The 18,168-nt window shown below is 37.8% G+C and overlaps 1 protein-coding gene across 8 annotated transcripts in view; it reads right to left on the bottom strand.

The window, feature by feature from the left end:
- SLC41A2 (solute carrier family 41 member 2) overlaps nt 1–18,168 on the bottom strand; it is a 156,877-nt gene that overhangs the window by 87,931 nt on the left and 50,778 nt on the right. For all 8 annotated transcript variants that reach the window (XM_009426136.5, XM_063786024.1, XM_009426133.5 and 5 more), the window contains exon 4: nt 5,379–5,450. In XM_009426136.5, the coding sequence (XP_009424411.1) occupies nt 5,379–5,450 (72 nt within the window). The remainder of the gene's footprint in view (nt 1–5,378; nt 5,451–18,168) is intronic.

Below are 18,168 nucleotides of genomic sequence, written 5' to 3' on the forward strand. Positions count from 1 at the left end.
CACAGTGCTGACACAAAGCAACAATAAAAAAAACCTGCCACTAAGAAATAACACTCACCGCTAACTCAGCCTCAGATTAATAGGATGTCAGAACTAAAAGAAACCCTACAAGAATCATCTATTGCACTCACTCTTAGCTGAGTTTGTGTCATGGACTCCTTTGACAATCTGGTAAAAACTCTACAGAATAGAGTTCTCTTTCTCTAGGCAAACACAGAGGCACTCAATATTTTGAGTAGAATTTCTTGATGTTCATGGACTCTCTGAAGCCAATCCATGTGCTGGAATCGAGGGCTCCAAGTAAAAAATTCCTGAAGTAGTCATAGTAAATCAACAGAAGAGCCAGGACTAAAGAGACCATATATCCTGGACTCCAGCCCCATGATCTTGTATTAATATTACAGCTTCTGTGGATGTCATCCACAGATACAGAGCTGAGATTCAAACCAATAAGCACCATGATGAGTGTAGCAGTTAAAATATTTCAGGATTTTCATTCTGGTTAGTAAATAATGTAATTACACTTTAAAGCAGTAAAATTAATTTATAATATAAATTCTAACACTATGATTCCAAGTCCTGTCTGGCTTGACATTGGAACACAGAGCTAGAGAGCCTACTGCAGACATCATGGTGGGTATATATGTATATATAAATCTGTCAATTTCTGAGAAAATAAAAGCACACAGCTGAGATGAGGAAGTCCTATTCTGGAAATATGCAAAATAATGACTAACTGAAAAATGACTAATTGTACCCAAGAGAAAGCAAAGTCTGGGTTCAAGTAGTAGATGTGAAGGTTAACAGGGGCCATAGGCCTGAAGAGATGTTTGGTACAGGACACGTCCCTCCTGGTGAGGCAACAGTTCCTCATGTGGGACTGGAGACTTTGCTTTATCTGACTACTTATGTATGTATTTGGTCCAGAAGGCCATTCTGTACAATCGTGAAGAAATCTGTGACAGGCGATCTGCCTGGGGCTCCATTTAACAGTGAGAAGAGCACACCCCTGAGCAAGTGGGAGTGTGGGCCTCATCTGTGCTTTCTACCCTTCTCTCTTTCTACCCTCCATGGCCAGTCTCCAGGCAGAGGAGGCTTGTGCCAGCCCATCCTACTCCCCTCCCCACACTCATCATCTACTCTTTCACAAGTGTTGGCAGAAGAAGCCTCAGGAAGAAAAAACCCTCTCCCCCAACCATTACCCCCACCGCTCCATCTTCTTTTCTTCTCACTTTTGTCTACTTGTGACTGGGCTTCAACTAATTGCTGCCTCACTGGCTGGTACCAGGTGTGTCCTGAGGGGCCTGGTTGGGGTTCCCTGTTCTTCACACATTCTTGGTGGAGTAAGGCACATAAAGACACAGGCTTTGGGCTATGGCAACTAGAATCAGTGAATCCCTAGCCATGTCTGACTCCCATCTTGACTGACAGTTGCAGGGAGAGAGGATGATAAAGGAAAAGTGAAGACTAACAATGGGAGGAAAAATGAAAAGCTGAGACGGAAATTATTAGGATAATTTGACGAATAATTTATACTACAACTCATATTACTTTGTAAGAGTTCAGGGTATTTAAAAATAAATGGAATATATTTTCAAATTTTATATATTATTTATATTATTTTTATATATTATTTATATATATATTTAACAACTCTACTGGTTGTTAAATGTTTTGATTATTACTCCTGCATAGATTTCTACAATTTCAAGCTGAAAAAGATCTTAGACATCTCTAATACAATAATGATATTTAAAAGAGGAAAGAGACTTTCACCACTGTTTTTTTAACATAATACTAGAAGTCCTAGCTAAAGCAATCAGATAAGAGAAAGAAATGAAGGGCATCTAAATTGGAAAGAAAGAAGTCAAATTATCCTTATTTGCAGATGACATAATCTTATATTTGGAAAAACCTAAAGACTCCACCAAAAAACTATCAGAACTGATAAATTCAGTAAAATTGTAGGATACAAAATCAACACACAAGAAGCAGTAGCATTTCTATATGCCAACAGTGAATAATCTGAAAAAGAAATCAAGAAAGTAATCCCATTTACAATAGCTACAAGTAAAATAAGATAGACCTAGAAATAACCAAAGACATGAAAGATCTCTATAATAAAAACTATAAAACAGGCCGGGAGCGGTGGCTCACACCTGTAATCCCAGCACTTTGGGAGGCTGAGGCAGGTGGATCACCTGAGGTCAGGAGTTCGAGACCAGCCTGGCTAACATGGTGAAACCCCATCTCTACTAAAAATGCAAAAATTAGCTGGGCATGGTGGCGCGCCCCAGTAATCCCAGCTGAGGTGGGAGAATTGCTTGAACTCAGGAGGCGGAGGCTGTAGTGAGCCGAGATCACGCCATTGCACTCTAGCCTGGTAGCCTGGGCAACAGAACAAGACCTCATCTCAAAAAAAAAAAAAAAAAACTATAAAATATTGATGCAAGAAATTGAAGAGGACACCAAAAAGTGTAAAGATATTCTATGTTCATGGATTAGAAGAATCAATATTGTTAAAATGTCCATATAACCCAAAGCAATCTACAGATTCAATGTAATCCCTATCAAAATGCCAATGACATTCTTCACAGAAATAGAAAAAAAAAATCTTAACATTTATGTGGGATCACAAAAAGACTCAGAATAGTCAAAACTATCCTAAGCAAAAAGAACAAAACTGGAGGAATCACATTACCTGACTTCAAATTATACTACAGAGCTATAGTAACCAAAAGACAGTACTGGCATAAAAACAGACACAAACCAATGGAAGAGAATAGAGAAACCAGAAACAAATCCATATATCTACAGTGAACTCATTTTTGCCAAAAGTGCCAAGAATATACACTGAGGAAAAGACAGTCTTTTTAACAATTGGTGCTAAGAAAATTGGACATCTACATGCAGAAGAAATGAGACCCCTATCTCTCACCATCTACAAAAATCAAATCAAAATGGATTAAAGACTTGAATCTAAGACCTCAAACTATAAAACTACTGCACAAAAACATCAGGGGCACTCTCCAGGACATTGGTATGGGCAAAAATTTATTGAGTAATATCCCACAGGCACAGGCAACCAAAACAAAAATGAACAAATGGGATAATATCAAGTTTAAAACTTTCTGCGCAGCAAAGGAAACAATCAACAAAGTAAAGAGACAACCCACAGAATTGGAGAAAATATTTGCAAACTACCCATCTGGCAAAGGATTCATAACCAGAATATATAAGGAGCTTAAACAAATCTATAGGAAAAAAAATCCAATAATCTGATTTTAAAACAGGCAAAAGATCTGAATAGGCATTTCTCAAAAGAAGACATACAAATGGTAGTCAGTCATATGAAAAGGTGCTCAACATTACTGATCATCAGAGAAATGCAAATCAAAACTACAATGAGATATCATCTCACCCCAGTTAAAATGGCTTTTATCCAAAGGACAGGCAATAACAAATGCTGGTGAGGATGTGGAGAAAAGGGAAGCCTCGTACAGTGTTGGTGGGAATGTAAATTAGCACAAGCACTATGAGGAACAGTTCGGAGGTTCCTCAAAAAACTAAAAATACAGCTACCATATGATCCAACAATCCTACTGCTGAGTATATAATCCCAAATAAAGGAAATCAGTATGTTGAAGAGATATCTGCACTTCTATGTTTGTTGCAGCACTATTCACAATGGCCAAGATTTGGAAGCAAACTAAGTGACCATCAACAGATGAATGGATAAAGAAAATGTGGTACTTATACAAAATGGAGCACTATTCAGCCATAAAAAAGAATGATATCTGTCATTTGTAACAACATAGATGGAACTGGAGGTCATTATGCTAACTGAAATAAGCTGAGCAGAAAAACAAACATTGGATGTTCTCACTTATTTATGGGATGTAAAAATCAAAACAATTGAACTCATGGAGACAGAAAGTAGAAGGATGGTTGCTAGAGGCTGGGAAGGGTAGTAGGAGGGTATGGGGGAGGTAGGGATGGTTAATGAGTACAAAAAAATAGAATGAATGAGACCTAGTATTTGATAGCATAACAGGGTGACTTCAGTCAATAATGTAATTGTACATTAAAAAATAACTACAAGAGTATAATTGGATTGTTGTAACACAGAGGATAAATGCTGGGGGGATGGATATACCATTTTAGATGATGTGATTGTTATGCATTGCAGCCTGTATCAAAACATCTCATGAATATATACACCTACTATGTATCCACAAAAATTAAAAATTGAAAGAAAAGACCAGCCTGGACTACATGGCAAAACCCCATCTCTACAAAAAGTACAAAAATTAACCAGGCGTGGTGGCGTGTACCTGTAGTCCCAGCTACTCGGGCACTCAGGTGGGAGAATCACTTGAGCCCAGGAGGTCAAGGCTGCAGTGAGCCATGATTGCACTACTGCACTCCAGCCTGGGCAACAGAGCAAGACCCTGCCTCAGAAAAATAAATAAATAAAGGAAAAATTTATTTCAAAGAAAAAAATAAATAAAAGAGAAAAGTGAAGCCCAGAAAAGTTAAATAGATTAACAAAGGTTATAAACTGTTTAATGTTAAAGCTGAGGTCAGATCTCAGATTTTCTCATTTCCACATCTGTGATCTTACAAGCACTTGCACACATACTCAAAAAATGTGCTTTATTTCTTTGTCCTTGAATTACATTACATGAAATTCTGTTCCTGCAACCAGGTTCTCAACATTATGTCCTAGGTGAACTAATACCAAAATTAGTGTGCATTCCCTAAGCTCACACTAGCTAGAGAATTACTAGGGGTAGTCGCAGTCTTCAGTCTTAGGGGTAGGAGAGGGTGAAGGGAGAAGAAAAAGAGAAACTCATCTAAGATTAGAAAAAGCTGTAGATTATACACGATCTACAGTTCACAATTCAGTGTACGTGTAATTGGTAAACTACTGTATTGTTTATATTACTACTAGTAACTAACAAATTAAGGAAAACAAACAAATATCTGATCATAATATATAGAAAAGAGCTCAGTTTATCTTTAAATATCAAAGTAAAAAATAGCACTTAATGAAGTGCTAAATATTTACTAAACAGATATATTAATGCAAATTCTGGGTCTATCACACACTTATGATAGAAAATATTTTGTATATTTTTCCACATTTTGTATATATTTTTCATATTTGTAAAAACTAGTTTCTAAACAAAGAATAGTTTCAGAGCTCATAGGTATCCATTTATTCCATCACTTTTTCAAGGTACTAAATTATTGTTTTGGTGTTTCTGAAAACAATTAAAGGGTAGACTCATAGTACTAAAATTTACACCAATCTTATAGATAACAGTCAAAATTTGTACACCCAAGATCTGTAAACAAATATGTGTACCACTTACCTGCTTTAAAGCCAAGTTGCCAATTATTAGGTTCCACTTTTCAATGGGTGAATCCATCTTCCCAATATTTACCTGTTAAAGTGGATATTTTCATGTATCACTGAAGAAAATCTACATGTTCTCTGCTGTGTTCAAACAGCACATGAAATCTTAAAGCCCAAAATAATTCTTCAGTAAATCCAATGAGCTCACATTGTACTTTGAAAATAATTCTGAATTCACTACCAGTCTTTCAGCTAATGCTAGGCTTGACTAACATGTTTAGAGAAAAAAAATTTTTTTTACTTAACTGTCTTCCAAGAACTAGTGGACCCATTAGTATTACCCACTTACTCACTGACGTTATCTTACAACTAGCATCATCAGATATTATCTTAGCATGCCAAATTTTGTGTATTGAGGTCCAAGGTAAATAATTACTTAACTTTGATCCACTAGCAGTTAATTTCACATTATAAAACTAATGTAACTTAAAGAATTATTGACCCAAAAACAAGATATAATCATTCACATGTATACAATTTATATTTGAGTCACGACTAAAACTGTTAGCAATAAAATTCATTGTTTACAAATGAATTTTGATCATGTAATGCAACTATTAAATTTTACACATCTTTCTGCTAAATGGAAGAACACTCTCCAAAATAATATTATCACCCACATACTCAATTGTTCTGTGAGCTAATTCATATCTCTCAACCACTTAGAATTCAAAAAGTGTATTTCCAAATCTGCCAAGTTTTTCTAACGTAGTTGTTTGGAAAGCAATGAACAATCATTTAGTAAAAATACTGAGTTGCATTTCAATTACTCATCATCTGCTTTGCCATGAAAGACTTTCTTTCAAATGATCTACAGATAAGTTGATAAAGAGGAAGGTAAGTAAGGGTTGTTATTCATGGGTAGTTTTAACCAGGTACAGTCTAGAATTTAGGTCACTGGCTTTAGACAAGCAGGTTAAGTGCTATATAAACATTTTTCCTCTATCAATCTGGAAAACAGATTCTATTCTGTAATCTCACTGTGGACTTTAGTCTCAAAGCATCCAGCAAATGCAAATATTGAGATTTCTCAGTATTTCAGAATAATTATTAATGCAGTCTTTATTTACATATTTCTTTACTAAGCCTGGGAATCTAAATCATTGGTGAAATTCATGTTTGTAGTTCTAATAACCTGGGGCTTTGCTCAAGTGAGTAATAAGGTACAAGCAATGCTTACAGAGTGAACCTACCTCAGGTTTAGAGTTCAAGAAATAGGAATGAGTGAAATTAGTGTTATTTTTTAATAACTCTTAGAAAGATGTCTATATCTGTAGGAAGCAATCTAAAATGATTCAATGAAAAAGTATAAGACATCAAGACTCCAGGGTTGCTTAATAACAAATGGAAACATACATACATTCGGGTCTAGGAAAAGATCAAGAAAGGTAGGAGTTACAGAATGAGTGAGTGCTATGAATTGGATTTGCAACTGTGCCACGTTAATTTGGCACTATCACCACCAGTCCCTTCTAAGGCTTGGAGCTACATTCCCCAAAATCCCCTCCCCTATAGCTTCAGGTGACAGTCTACCAGTGAGAAGAACTTGCATAAGATTTGGAAGTCACCAGTGAAGCAAAGACTATTATTTTTGGAAGGTGATCAGACACGCAGGTGTCCAGACTTCCTCGCTGTAATGCATGCATGGCTTTCTTTCCTGCTCCAGGGCTTCAGGCGGCTTCACTGAGTTTCCTACCACAGATCGTCATTTCTCCAACTTCTCCTACAGTCATGTAACCCCAAACTTCTCTATTAAATTCCCTATTGATTCAATACATACCATGGCTCTGTTTTCCTGACCAAACCCAGAGTGACACTTTTCTTCTTTTTTTCTTTTTTTTTTTCTTTTTGAGACAGAGTCTTACTCTGTCACCCAGGCTGGAGTACAGTGGCATGATCTTGGCTCACTGCAACCTCCACCTCCCAGGTTCAAGCAATTCTCCTGCCTCAGCCTCCCAAGTAGCTGTGATTACAAGTGCCCACCACCATGCCCAGCTAATCTGTGTATTTTAGTAGAAACAGGGTTTCCCCATGTTGGCCAGGCTGGTCTTGAACTCCTGGCCCCAAGTGATTTGCCTGTCTTGGCCTCCCAAAGTGCTGGGATTATAGGAGTGAGCCACCACACCCAGTGTCACTTTTCAATTAATCAGTTTCTTTTTATTTTCATGATCTCTAGGGTGGTACTAATCAATTAATTTGTTTTATAAATGATGAAGATCACTTTCTCTGAGACCCTTCCTAATCTAGAAGTCTCTGAATCTTTACTCTTCTTAGTCTAAGATAAAACAATAAATAACAAATTAAAACAATGTATGACATAAAATAAAAAATAAAATGTAGACTATATTTATAAACAATGACTTTTTTTATAAAGCAAAGATTTTCAGGAGTAAGAATTTTTTTAAAAAGTAAACTAAAGAGAAATGTTGCCCCAAATTTACCTTGTTAGGGAAAATATGTATAGTATAGGCTTGCATTGGCATGTGGATAGAGGTATGGCAGGACACAGAAAATTGGTTTTGTTGCCTCCATCTTGTAAAAACTACATCAACAGTTGTGCTGACCCATCCTACTGTCCAGTGGTTTAGGGTTAATATGAGCCATCTAAGTTTTTTCTAAAGTGGAGAGGGAGAAGTATGAGTGTTCTGTGTAAAGGCCTTTGCTAGACCTACTTTTATTAGATTAGCTGACCTGATGGTGCCCAGCTAGACAAACCAAGAGCTTAGAAGGTGATAAAATATAATAGGGCATGATCTAGTAAAGACTTCTGTGTAACCCAGTTTTATTTAAATTATGTATATCTTAAAGTATTAGAAAAATAGGCCAATATTTTTGCAGAGACATCAACTAATTTTTTAGGAAAGAGTAGAGCTGAGGTGGCCAGAGCCTGAAGATGTGTTATGTTTGGCCAACACAGTGGTTTTAAAATTTTTGAATCTGAATGCCTTTAGGTGGAATCTGCCATCTCTAGTTTTTATAATCCCAAAAGCCTTCTTCTGCATAAACAGACGTTACTTATCTGACACTGAGACATATTAGTTATAAGCAAGACTTAGGATTTATTGGAGCTAAATATAAAAGTGGTCTTGGATGACCTTGAAATTATAGATTTATAAATATAGCCACTACAATTAATACTAGAAAAAAAGTTTAATGAATAAATACTTGAAACAAAGGTACTGGAAGTCTCCATTGATGCATTATTTTAAAAAACATGTATTAACTATATGTGCAAAAAAAAAAAAACTATATGTACATTTTTTTAAAAACCAGAAAGTTACCATTGTTACTTCCAAGTGTTAGGTGTATGGATAATTTTTAATTTTTACTTTGTCCTTTAGTGATTTTTTTCAAATTTTTACCACTGAACATGTAGTGCCAGTATAATCATTTTATCTAAAAACAGATATTTGCAAAAGAAATATCTAATAAAGGGCTGCTATCCAAAATACTCAAAGAACTCTTAAAACTCAACAATAACAAACAATCCAACTTAAAAAGTGGGTCAAAGACGTTAACAGACACCTCACCAAAGAAGACATACAAATGGCAAATAAGCATTTGAAAAGATGCTCCACATCATATATCAGAGAAATGCAAATTAAGACAAGATAGCACTACACACCTATTAAAATAGCCAAAAGCCAGAACACTGACAATACCAAATGCTGGTAACAATGTAGAGCAACAGGAACTCTCATTCATTGCTGGTGTAAAGGCCTTTGCTAGGCCTACTGTTACTAGATTAGTTGACCTGATGGTGGGAATGCAAAATGGTACTCTTCACTCGAGAACTTCCATTTAATTCTTTTTTTTATAGTTACTAGTTCTCTTTTAAGGCTCCCTATCTGATCACTCATTAAAACATATTTGTCTTTATTTGAACATGTTTTCCTTTAGTTCTTTGAACATATTCATACTAGTGGCTTTAAAGACTTTATTCAATCTAATATCTGGGCCCAATTAGAATCATTTTTTATTAACTGAATATTAATCATACATTTCTTGAATATCAATCACACTTTTCAGTTTCTTTCCACATCTAGTGATTTTGGGTTAAAAACCAGACAGTGTAGATAACATGTTGTAGTGACTCTGGATACTGTTATGCTCTTGTGATGATAACTGAGCTTTCATTCTAATAGGCAGTTAACTTGACTAGACTCAAACTAGGCTTTTGTCTCTCCCATAGAGTGAAGCACCTCATCTCTCTGCTTGGTTCTTGCAGCTACCAACAAATGCCTTTTAGTATAGCCCTTTGAAGGTCTCTTCTGTACCTGTGCAGTTTAAACAAACTACACAACCAAAGATTTGAGCACAATTTATGCTCAGATTTCAGGGCTCACTCTCTGTGCAATTCTCTTGCGTATGAGATTTCTTTATAAGTTTCCATATGCTCTATCAGCTCCCAACTCTGTCATCTGATAATCCAAGCCACTAAAACTTCAACTTTCTGCCACTATAGCTATGCATAGGTCACAGAAGACACTCAGTCAACAAACACAGAAATCTTAACCAGTGTATTTGCTTTTCAAGTGTAGGCCCCTCTCACATTTCTGCCTACTTTTTTGTTGTTTTTGTTGTTGTTGTTGTGGCTGTTGTTGTTGTTACCAGACTCATTTAGGTTATTCCTATGTAAATGCACTTTAGTACTTGGTCACAGATTTCACCAGATCTTATACTTAGATTTTGGATCTCCCCTTTTCTGTACTTCTAGAATCTCCTCCCTTAATTCTCAGCCACTCTGCCAGCTCTGAACTCTGCTTTGAGCTAATAAGACTATCAGTTTTCTGCCATATGAGATCCAGGGATAGGGGAATTCCCTCAGGCGAAAACATCACAAACTTTGCAATTCTTACTCATTGTAGTATGGTCTTTTAAAGGTAAACCCTACTTTCTACCTGCTTCTGATCACTATCCATTGCCTTCAAATAGTTTTCCAGATTTTATAATTGTTAATCTCTGGAGGCTTCATCCAACCATTTCATTCTGCCATTAATTAGAATTAGAAACACTGTCACATATTTTCATGTGCTTGAAATATTTTATAACAAAACATTGTACACAAAAACACACACACAAATAGCTGTCTGAATGTACAGAGATGATATATATGTTCGTTTTCTTGATTATGATGGTAGTTTTTACAGGTATATATTATATATCTAAACTCAGCAAATTGTAGACTTTGAAATTGCAGTTTGTTGTATGTCAATAAAGCTGCAGAAATGGGGAGGAAAACCTAATTGCCTAATTGATTAAAAACCTAGTTGACTATAACAGTTTTCGATTATACATAAGTAGTCCTACTCCACAAAGCTATGGCTAAGGACTGATGTTTATAACTTAAGAAAGACACTTTAAAGTGAGGAACTAACAGGAATATGCAGTTCCATTTGTATCTAGCAATCAGGTGTATAACAAGAACATGGAGAATTATGCCAAATTTAGGAAATAATACTGAGATTGTAATTATATCTAAATTGTGCCATAGTTATTAATATCATTATCTAGGTTTTAATTTGACTTTATTTTAGAACTTTTAGAATCTGAATTGGAAATCTAACTTAAAGTTACTAGGGGAAGACATTTTGCCAACTTCTTCATATCCCTCCACTGAAATGTAAGCTCAGCAAAGGCAGAAACATTTTCTGTTTTGTTCGTTACTGATCTTCTGGCACACACAGCAGTGCTTGGCATAGAGTAAGGGCTCAAAAATATTTTTGCAATTAATGAATGAGAAAGGTAGAGTGTTGCTAAATAATTTAGATAGTCAATCAAGTGTTCTCTGAGAAGAGGTTTGAGGCAATAGAAATCAGTTTTGCCTACAGCAGAAAAGTACTAATCAAATCATGCTAGGTGATTTGCTCCTGGGAAATAGTCTTACAAACTTTTTTTTTTTCGAATACTGTTTTTAGGGCAGTGAACATAATTTTTGACTCCTTTATACCTAACATTAAAAAGCAGAAAATTTTAGACCTCAAACAATAGAAAAACTCAACAATTTATAGAATCACTGTACTTGATTCATTTTCCAATTATACACTACTATTACATATCTATAATATCTACTATAATTTCATATATACTATTGAAAAGATTAAAATCCAGGAAAAAAATTATTCAAGTTAATCATCATACCTTTAGAAACAAGTTTTGACTCAAGTAAGATGGCAAGATAAAGTTGATTTGGATACATCATTTTTTAATTCCCTTGTAAAAATAGGAAACCTATTTTTTTATTTATTTATTTATTTATTTATTTATTTATTTATTTATTTAAAGACAGGGTCAGTCTCACTCTGTTGCCCAGGCTGGAGTGCAGTGGCCCCATCTCAGTTCACTGCAACCGCCTCCTCCCAGGCTCAAGCAATCCTCCTGCCTCAGCCTCCCAAGTAGCTAAGACCGCAGGTGTGTGCCACCAAGCCCAGCTAATTTTTTTATTTTTTGTAGGGATGAGATTTCACCACATTCCCCAGTCTGGAAACCTATTTTATTGAAATATCTTTTTATCCGTGAACGTTTGGTCTTTAGGTTTATAGAATAACAAGCTTTAAAAACAAATGACCTTCCACAGATTGAATGAGTAGACTGTATCTTATGATACCTTATGTTTTAAGTTCTTTATCTTTATACTTATCAAAGGTCTTCCTTATAATCTTATATGCTCATTTATCCTGATTCTCCCTCAGATAATCATAAAAATGAGAAAGGACCCTTGAATGGAGCAAAAAGATTAAAGTAACCATTGATTGGCCTTCTATAGCTATAATTATTTTTCTCCTAATTTTACAAGTGAAAACAAATACTACATAAAAAATGTAAAATGTTTAAAAGCATTATTGTTTTTGCACATAAATGAAAAAAAACAGCTTTCAAATAGTGACTGCTTTAAGTTAAAAAGAAAACCATACTAATTCACCCTTCTCCCTGGAACCATTGAGTACAGTTAGAAATCTGCTTCAGTAGTCCCAATTATAAACAACAGGCAAATAAATCAAGGTGGTGACAGGTGGGGCATAAGGAAAAAGAAAGAGGAATTTCATAGGCAGAACTGATAGACTGGACAGTAACTGGATAGAGAGTGAAGAGGGACAAGGTGATTGGTAATGTTAATAAACTGATAGGAAATACAGAAAAAAGAGTATAGCTGGAAATAAGAGAAACTAATGAGTTTAGTTTAGAATGTATTGAGTGGTATCCAAAAGGCAATTGAAAATTCAGCTCTCAAAGTCAGGAAAGAGTCTGGAGGTACAGATCTGAGAACAGCAATGTGCAAGCAGTGCTGGACTACACGAAATTACTGAGGAAGAACATGTTGAACAAGGTACTAAAATTTCAAGAAAACCTCAAATTTAGAGGATGAGCAAAGAAAAACAAAAGACATAGACTAACAAGCAGCGGTGAAAGACATGGGAGAATGAGAAGACAGTGGGGTCTCAAAGCCAAGGGCTATAAAGTTTTCAACTAGAAAATAATCAGTGAAGAGTCCAGAGAAGATGAGGCTTTCAGATTTTGCCATCAAGAAGTCATTAACTTAGAGTTTCTTAACAGCCCGTAGAGTATCAGAACTGAAACAAACCCAAAACTTCTCTAGCATTCTGTAAGAACTATAGTTTTCTACCCAGCAAACTTGAGATCTAGTTCTCTAAGCAATAAAAATGCCATAAACTAGAAGAATATACCATGTTATCATAACTTGGCACTACAAGTTGCTACTTTCCCATCTACTAATTTGTTTGCTTTTACTCCTCTCAGATCCAGAAAGAATTTTTAGTGATGGCTCCTAGTGTTTAATTTCAGTTAATCCATCAATCAATTCTGTTGATTCTCTCTGAAAATTAATTCTGGACTCCAACCACCTCTCACTACATTCCCTGTTACCATCTTGAATATCATCTCTAAGCTATTATTGCAACAGACTCCCTGCTTCAATCCTTAGCCCCCTATACCCATATCTCAATGCAGTAGTCAAAATAATCTGTTAAAAAATATCTATCAGATCACATTAACTCCTCTGTTTAAAACCTTCCATTGGTTTCTTATCTCACAAACTAGGCAAATCCGTATATAATCTGGCCTCTGGCTCATCCCCTAAAATTGTCCCCCCTCACTCACTTGGTCCCAGCCCTATTGGCCTCCATGCTCTTTATCTAACACAGTGGTTTTCAAACTTCAATGTGTATCAGAATCATCTGGAGAGTGTGTTAAAATTTAGATTGCTGAGCCACACCACTGGAGTTTCTAATTTAGTAGTTTTGGAGTGGGGCTGAGAATTTGTATTTCTAACAAGTTGCTGATGCTGCTGATCAGAAGAGCACACTTTGAGAACTACTGATCTAACATACCAACAACAGTCCTGCCTCTGGCCCTTTGCATTGCCTGGGGCATTCCTATCACAAATGGCCTCAACACTTCTTATTTACGTTTTCTTATTTCCTTATAATGTTTTCTTATTTCCTTGACTGAACTATCTTCTTATCAGTAGCACAGCTCTCAACCAATGGAAGCTGGCAGCTCTACCCCTACCTCTCTAAAGAAAGACTAAGTTAGATCACCCTGCAGCAGAGTAGAGACCACAGATGGTAAGCTTCTCCCCTGTGCTGAGCTTCTAATCAGCTCTTGAGACTCCTTCTCTTAAATATGGACACATACATATAACCAGACATTTGAGAAAAATACCTAGTGTAAAATATAGACACCACAACAAATTAACGAAGGTTAAAAAAAGATTAAATTCACCTTCATTCAGGTTTAATGGTAGTATGTGATCAAATTAAACAGCAAATATCATTTGCAGCATTTTGTTTTTTAACCAGATTCCCTACAGCATGGCCTATTTCAAAACAGACTGGTGTTTTAAATCTATTATTATTCTGGATAATGCTCAAGAACAATACTTTTGAAATATTTTCTTTGAGGTAAGCTAACCAAAACTTCACTTTTCCTGCCAAAGTTATCAAGTTGCTTAAATTCTTGTATGCTTAACTATGTTTATCAGAGCAAAGTTCATTTTCCAACAAATGAAACTAAAGCCACCTTTTAACTCCCATTCAAATAACTTTCTTCTTCAAATGTTGCCACTTTTGTTTCTCAAGGCCTCTTCATTCTCTTCTCCCGCCAAAAAGCCTCTCGGATTGAGTTCTATCTACCTAGGTAATTCACCAGTTCTTATAACATAATACAAGTAGGAAAAGATGAAACACATGCATATAATTTCACTAATTCTCAAAATCTCAGTAAGACTGTGTCCGGAATTGGTGGGTTCTTGGTCTCACCGACTTCAAGAATGAAGCCGCGGACCCTCGCGGTGAGTGTTACAGCTCTTAAAGTGGCGCGTCTGGAGTCTGTCCCTTCTGATGTTCAGATGTGTTCGGAGTTTCTTCCTTCTGGTGGGTTCGTGGTCTCGCTGGCTCAGGAGTGAAGCTGCAGACCTTCGCGATGAGTGTTAACAGCTCTTAAGGCAGCGCGTCTGGAGTTGTTCGTTCCTCCTGGTGGGCTCGTGGGCTCGCTGGGCTCAGGAGTGAAGCTGCAGATCTTTGCGGTGAGTTACAGCTCATAAAAGCAGCGTGGACCCAAAGAGTGAGAAGTAGCAAGATTTATTGCAAAGAGCAAAAGAACAAAGCTTCCACACTGTGGAAGGGGACCCAAGCGGGTTGCCAATGCTGGCTCGGGCAGCCTGCTTTTATTCTCTTATCTGGCCCCACCCACAACCTGCTGATTGGTAGAGCCGAGTGGCCTGTTTTGTCAGGGCGCTGATTGGTGCGTTTACAATCCCTGAGCTAGATACAAAGGTTCTCCACGTCCCCATCAGATTAGTTAGATACAGAGTTTCCACACACAGGTTCTCCAAGGCCCCACCAGAGCAGCTAGATACAGAGTGTCGATTGGTGCACTCACAAACCTTGAGCTAAACACAGGGTGCTGATTGGTGTGTTTACAAACCTTGAGCTAGATACAGAGTGCCAATTGGTGTATTTACAATCCTTGAGCTAGACATAAAGGTTCTCCACGTCCTCACCAGAGCAGCTAGATACGGAGTGTCGATTGGTGCACTCACAAACCTTGAGCTAAACACAGGGTGCTGATTGGTGTATTTACAATCCCTGAGCTAGATATAAAGACTCTCCACGTCCCCACCAGACTCAGGAGCCCAGCTGGCTTTACCTAGTGGATCCCGCACCGGGGCTGCAGGTGGAGCTGCCTGCCAGTCCTGCACCCTGTGCTCGCATTCCTCAGCCCTTGGATGGTCGGTGGAACTGGGCGCCGTGGAGCAGGGGGTGGCGCTCATCGGGGAGGCTCGGGCCGCACAGGAGCCCATGGAGTGGGTGGGAGGCTCAGGCATGGCAGGCTGCAGGTCCTGAGCCCTGCCCCGTGGGAAGGCAGCTAAGGCCCGGCGAGAAATCGAGCGCAGCGCCGGTGGGCCAGCATTGCTGGGGGACTCAGTACACCCTCCGCAGCCACTGGCCCGGGTGCTAAGTCCCCCATTGCCCGGGGCCAGCAGGGCTAGCTGGCTGCTCCGAGTGCGGGGCCCACCAAGCCCACGCCCACCCGGAACTCCAGCTGGCCCGCAAGCGCCGCACACAGCCCCAGTTCCCGCTCCTGCCTCTCCCTCCACACCTCCCTGCAAGCTGAGGGAGTGGGCTCCGGCCTTGGCCAGCCCAGAAAGGGGCTCCCACAGTGCAGTGGGGGGACTGAAGGGATCCTCAAATGCCACCAAACTGGGAGCCCAGGCAGGGGAGGTGCCGAGAGCAAACGAGGGCTCTGAGGACTGCCAGCACGCTGTCACCTCTCAAGACTACATAAAAGTTTTTTTGTTTTTTCTTCTTAAAGATAAAAGCTAGAGATATACTTGACACACATTGCAGCTGTATGCCAAATGGTCAAGTGTTGAAATCAACATTCAGCTGACACCAAATGTCACCATTATATAAGGAAATACTGGGATACAGGAACAAATATAAATCTTAGACTATATGCTCCAGATACCTGAGACCAAGGTATCTCAAGTTAGTGTTCCTGAAGGCAGACCATGCCACCATTAGGTGCCAATGAACCCCAGGAGCGCCAAGGGGTGGGTGTTTGTTGGAGGTGTAGATGGAGCTTGGACATGGGGCCTGGTGTATGTGTGAGGTCTTTCAAAATGCAGTACCTATTGCCAAAGGTGGGAAGGGAATTGGGGCAGGCCTCAGACCAGGGGGTGGCTCCGTGGCTCTCTCTACACCATGTTCCAAAACAGAACCCAAGAAGTCCAAAAATTCTAAATCTGATCTTGGACTTCCAGGTATTCCTAAGGATATATTTGTCAAGGTACACAGAAAGAGAAAATATTTAAGTGTGTAAGTTTGTTGTATAATTTTAAACTATGTAGACATATGTTATATAGGTCTCCATTTGTATTGCTACCCCAAGCCTAGCTGTTAAATGCTTAAAAAGCATTTAAAATGCTTTTAACGATGAACGCATTTAACATGCTTAAAAAGCATGTTAAAAGCCCAGCTGGCTAGAATGCTTATAAATATTTGACATTGTTACATTTATTAAATACAATAGTAACCTGGATTGATTTTTCCTCAGATTCCGATATGGCTGACTCACCTTTACTACTCAGGTTCCAGCTTACATATACCTCCTCAGAGAAGTCTTTCCTGACCACGTTGTATAAAATAGCCCTCAGGAATCATCCATCATCACATTATCCTGTTTGATTTTCTTTACTTCCCTTACTGATATCCAAATTTATGCAAATTCCATCACAGCAGAGACCTTGCCTGCCTTGTTATTCATGTATAGACTAATGGATTCTTATTTTTTTCCATGGGTTATATATAATCTGTAACTGTCATTATCTATTGTATCGCTCCAATTTTCCAAGATCTGGCCAGTATATCACTCGTTATCCTTTTGTCATGTCCCCATCTTTTTTTTTTTTTTTTTCATTTTTAGCACTTCTTTACTTTCTGGCACCACAAGATATTCGAGATTCATTGTATACTTTTCTGCTTCAGCCCAAGGAGCTCCTATTATTTTTTCAGTCCTTTTAATGTTCAATAATTACAATGGCTACATACTATAGACTAAAGTGAATTTACTAAAGTAATTCTACTCTATGAGTTTGGCTCTACCTAAGTGGCTGACTGATAACCCCAAGCATCATCTATAGTTTACCAACTAACTACATGGAAAAGCATTATATCTGTAAATAATAATGTTTGAAATAACATTTAAATATTTTAAATATTAAGTACCAAAAGTATTGGTGCTAAGACCAAGACCTTAGCAGATCATTCTTACAAAGTACATGGGGAAGCTATTAGGTTTTTGTTACTGCTGTTATTTATTGGTTTTATAAATTCTGACAGAGTTACCCTGTGCAGGTAAAAGGAACATTCTGGAATGTGACTTATTCCACTATATGTAGAGCTGTGTGTCCTCAGGAAAGTTACTCAACTGCTCTAAGCCTCAATTCCTACTCTGCAAAGCAGGATAATAGTGCTTATTCCATAGGGTTGGTATAAGATATCACTGGAAAGCAGTTAGCAAAGGACCTGGCATATAATAAGAGCTCACTAATACCAGATATTTCATTATTGTCCTCTGCAGATATAGCTATATGACCTTTTATATACTATATAAGGAAGGAACTTACAAAGCTCTGTAGGGTACATGAGCCATTTTCCCTTAATTAAGCAAACCAGGCCAGGCACAGTGGCTCACGCCTGTAATCCCAGCACTTTGGGTGGCAG

Source organism: Pan troglodytes, chromosome 10 (genome assembly GCF_028858775.2).
Source record: "Pan troglodytes isolate AG18354 chromosome 10, NHGRI_mPanTro3-v2.0_pri, whole genome shotgun sequence".
Classification (NCBI taxonomy): Eukaryota; Metazoa; Chordata; class Mammalia; order Primates; family Hominidae; genus Pan; species Pan troglodytes.